The 4,054-nt window shown below is 59.6% G+C and overlaps 1 protein-coding gene across 1 annotated transcript in view; it reads left to right on the forward strand.

Moving 5' to 3' along the window:
* PLPP2 (phospholipid phosphatase 2) overlaps positions 1–1,478 on the forward strand; it is a 39,587-nt gene extending 38,109 nt beyond the window's left edge. The window contains 2 exon segments of the mRNA XM_007460457.1: positions 583–750; positions 1,177–1,478. Coding sequence (XP_007460519.1) covers positions 583–750; positions 1,177–1,478 — 470 coding nt within the window.
* The last annotated feature ends 2,576 nt before the right edge of the window (positions 1,479–4,054 follow it).

A 4,054-nucleotide genomic window follows, 5' to 3' on the forward strand; every position in this document is an offset into this window, starting at 1 on the left:
TGCAGCAGGAGTTCACCTAAGTATTTAAGTGAAGGGGTCCAGAGGTAAGAAAGGAAGCCAGAAACAAACAGACAGATGGAATCAGCTGGGACTAAGATGGCAACGAATGTGACCTCCAACTGACCCTGAGTCTCATCACGTGTTGAATTTACTATATCTGCATATTGTGACACACCTACTGGCTGCCATGACTGGACTTGAAGGACCAGAAACGGGTAGAAGGAGGTGGTACCCCAGCCCTTGGAAGAAGCCCCGCCCCTTCCCCAAGGCCCCTTCATCCCATCACTAGCCTCACTCCTCCTCCCTTTGTCTTTAAAATTAAACCACTCTCTCCAGGAGGGCGAGAAGCTGATCTGTAAACTTAGTTCCCGCTTCTCCATTCTTTGGCCACTGAATAGAGCCTGTGCTGTACTGGTCTCGGCTTTGGTTCTGTTATTTGCCTACTTGAACCCATGTGGAAAAAGGAACCCTTCCCCACTGGGGCAGAGCGCCTCGCCAGGCTGGGGCCCGAGCAGGGTCCACATGACTTCACTTGGTAACAGTCTGTAAGGGGACGGTGGTCTCTTCCCGCGGGTGGGGGAGGGAACAGCTACAGCCACAGCACCGGCTCCATGGACGGCACGGCGGCTCGTGGGCCTGGACCGTGCGCTCTCGTCCCCCCACGCCTGACACCCCCTGACAGTCGTGACGCGGTGACACTGGCTGCTGGGCGTCCAGTCAGGAGGGACCAGAGGCAGCACCTGGTGCCAGGTGAGACGTGCCCTTTCACGGGTAGGGGACATAGGAGATATTAGGACTTTGTGTCTAGAAAACAAACCAAGCGGCTAGAAGGTGATCTGAGCCGTGTACTTGAAAGCCACGAGCGGGGTGAGGGCTCCCACTGGACACTGGCTCGGGAGCTTCCACACAGGCGAGACCACGCCCGTGCTTCCCGCCCGACCCCTCCAGTCCTCCCTGTGGGCACAGCTGGACCTGCGCCCCTCAGGCTCCCCGACCCAGAGCCTGGAGGGCTGGTGCTGCCAGGGCCTGGGGATGCGAGGGGTCCCTCCACCAACGCTGCTCGGCCCCTCCTGCCCAGTGACCAAGGGAGGGAAGCCCCGTGGAGTCTGAGGCCCGGCACAGGCAAAGCTCGCACACACACCCCACAGGACCCCCGGCCCCGCCCTGCTTCCTCAGGCCCACCGCCTGCCCCTCCCGGTGCCCACGTCCCACCGACCCGCATTCCCGGTGTGGACGTCCATGTGCCCGAGCTGCTCCGTGTCCTGTTCCCACATGGGACACCCCCATCCCTGCTTCTCCCTAATGACGACCTGGACCCCGAATGTTCTGGGCAGGAAGAGGGCAAGGAGGACGCCGGCCTGTCCCGTCTGCCTCCCGGGGGCCCAGACACAGGGCTCGGGGGCTGCTGGGCCTTGAGGTCTGGATGCTCCCAGGTGTGGGATGAAGCTGCCACTGCCCGCTGGAGCTGCTCCTTCTGAGAATCAGGAAACGGGGACCCACCAAACGGAGCCTCTCCCCAGGCTCTGCTGCAAGTCTGCTCGGATTTGCTCTCCCGATCCTGAAGACAGACCTGCGGGAAACAGGGCCTGCGATTCCCATACTGACAGCGTTCCGTGGAATTTCCACTAGCCCCCTTCCTACCCTGTTCTGAGCAAATTACTAGTCAGTCCATGCTACCATCACCCCACGAGCAGACCGGGAAGCTGAGGCTCCGAGAAGCCAAGTAATCCAGCCGGAAGCACAGATGTGGGACCACGGAGTGGGGTCTGCACCTGCCGCCCGCCCAGGAGGACTGCCCACTCCCCTCAGGTTCCACGCCTGTTCCCTTCACCCCCCTCCCGGGACCAGCTCACAGAGCCTCCTCTTGAGGGGATTCACTTACCTTTTTCTAACAGGATCCGTCTCACTCTCCTGTTCTGGGATCACCCGGAAGGCTTGTCACTGAAGCAGGTTCAGCTTCACGTCACCAGGGCCGCTTTCCTGGATCACAGTCACCACCTGCACGTCCACTCTCAGATCAGACCCAGAAAGGCACCCTCGGCCCCGAGCCCCATGGCTCTGCCTGGGCTCCCACCTCCTCCTGCCTGGTCCGTCCCTCTCGTGTCCCCTGCAGGGTCACCAGGAGCTCCCACCTGCCCCAGGCAGGCTGTCTGCTCTGTCCTGGGGAGGCCTCCGTGGTATCAGGTGGACGACACAAGAGGTACCCGTGGGGCCTCCTTCACGCAGCACAGTGGCCAGCACACACCTACTGACGTCATCAACCTGGATGGACAGGGGTTCAGGGGGTCCTGTGGCATCTCCTGGTTCTCATTTCATCCCAGCAGTGCCCACAGGGAAGTTGCTAAGCAACTCTGTGCTGGCTGCACAGAGAGGACGTTCATACACACATCACCCTCCCAGCACACGGGGCTCTCGTGGTCAGGGACCTCCCAGGATATGGAGCTCACCTGTGCAGGTACCCAGCAGCCCACGGGGCTCTCGTGGTCAGGCCCCTCCTTGGATACGGAGCTCCCCTGGGCAGGTACCCAGCAAGGCTGGGCACACAGGAACCGTGCACATAGCCCTCATTGCAGAGCACCCCCAGCTCACCTGTCGCTCAGAGCTGACACAGAGCACCTCAGAGCAGGACCTGAACTAACAAACAGCAGCTCCGGTACAGGTCTGTGACCCTAGGCATCACTCTGTGCGGCCTCCCCCCAGCCTGGTCTTCCAGAGACTTCCACTGCACCCGGGGCACCAGGCCTCTCTCTCCACCCAACACCCACCCCTCCCCCTGACTCCTGGGTTCCTCTCATTAGGACGGTTTTCTTGAAGTTGTCTCCCACTCATGGGCCAGATAAAATGATTAGAAAACAAGCCAGAGCTGCAGCCCCTTTTCTATCCTGACTCTCAGGAGCCCACACCTGTTCCTTGGACCTGGCCGGTTCATCAAGTTCCATTTTCTGCAACTGTGAGACCCCGAGGGTTGATGATTGGCTGACCTGGGCAGCCTGACCGTTTCGGCCAGCCCTCCCCGTTGAGATCAATATAAATACCCAATCATCCAGAGCCACTGCAGCTGTGCCTGACGCCATATTCTCTGCCCTGTCAGCAGTCTCGGGCTGGGCTGGTGGGAGGGAGTGAGAGGCCACGGCTTTGTGGGTGGCCCAGTGTGAGTGGGGCTCTGCTGGACTTTCCGCAGGAGTTGCCGGGCTGCCACCTGCTAAAGAAGAGGATGTGTCACCCGTACCTGCCGCTGGAATTTCCCCCCGGGCAGAGGTGAGGAAGGAAAAACGCAGTGGGGGCCGGGACAGGAGGGGTACCTCAGGCAGGGGAATGGAAATCTTCCAGAAGAGCGCCCGGGGCCAGGACCATCCTGGCTGGCCTGCAGGCACCAAGTCGGACGGCGTGCTGTCGCTCATGTGGCTCCATGGCCCTTCCTCTAGGCTTTCAAGTCCTTGTACATATTCAGGTGTTTTACCTGGGAAGGGTGGGAACAGTTCAGCAGCAGCTGGCCTGGGGCTCAGCTCACGTTTACTCACAGATGCCTCGGCACGGTCCCCCAGCTTTGCAATGAGGACGCTTGTTGCGTGGGGGCTGCTGGCTGAATGGGAGACGATTCCCCACCACTGACCAACTTCAGAATTGTTTACCACTGGAGCAAGTGCCCTGATAGGGTTCTCATCTGTGTAACTGGTGGGTTCTTAATTAGCAACGTGAATGGTGACATCAGAGGTCCTGAATCAGGGTGGAAATACTTATCCCCAACATGTACAGGTGTAAAGACCTGGGGACGCCGTGTGCAGCTGGCACCCTCAGGGATGGGCTTCCGACTGAACCCTCAACATTCTGGTGTCCAGCTACTGCTTTAGGATTTCTGGGGCCCAATGCTGACTCTAAGGGTTCTGCAGTCCAGCCTCTGTCGGCCTTAGTGAGACCTGAACTTCCAGGATCCTACAGAGTAGGGTCTGTGTGACTGTTCTGTGGCTTCTCTAACAAACGACCACAAGCTGGGTGGTTTAAAACAACAGGAATTCATCCCCCCCAAGTCCTGGAGACCAGACATCTGAGATCA

Source organism: Lipotes vexillifer, unplaced genomic scaffold (genome assembly GCF_000442215.2).
Source record: "Lipotes vexillifer unplaced genomic scaffold, Lipotes_vexillifer_v1.1 scaffold225, whole genome shotgun sequence".
Taxonomy (NCBI): Eukaryota; Metazoa; Chordata; class Mammalia; order Artiodactyla; family Lipotidae; genus Lipotes; species Lipotes vexillifer.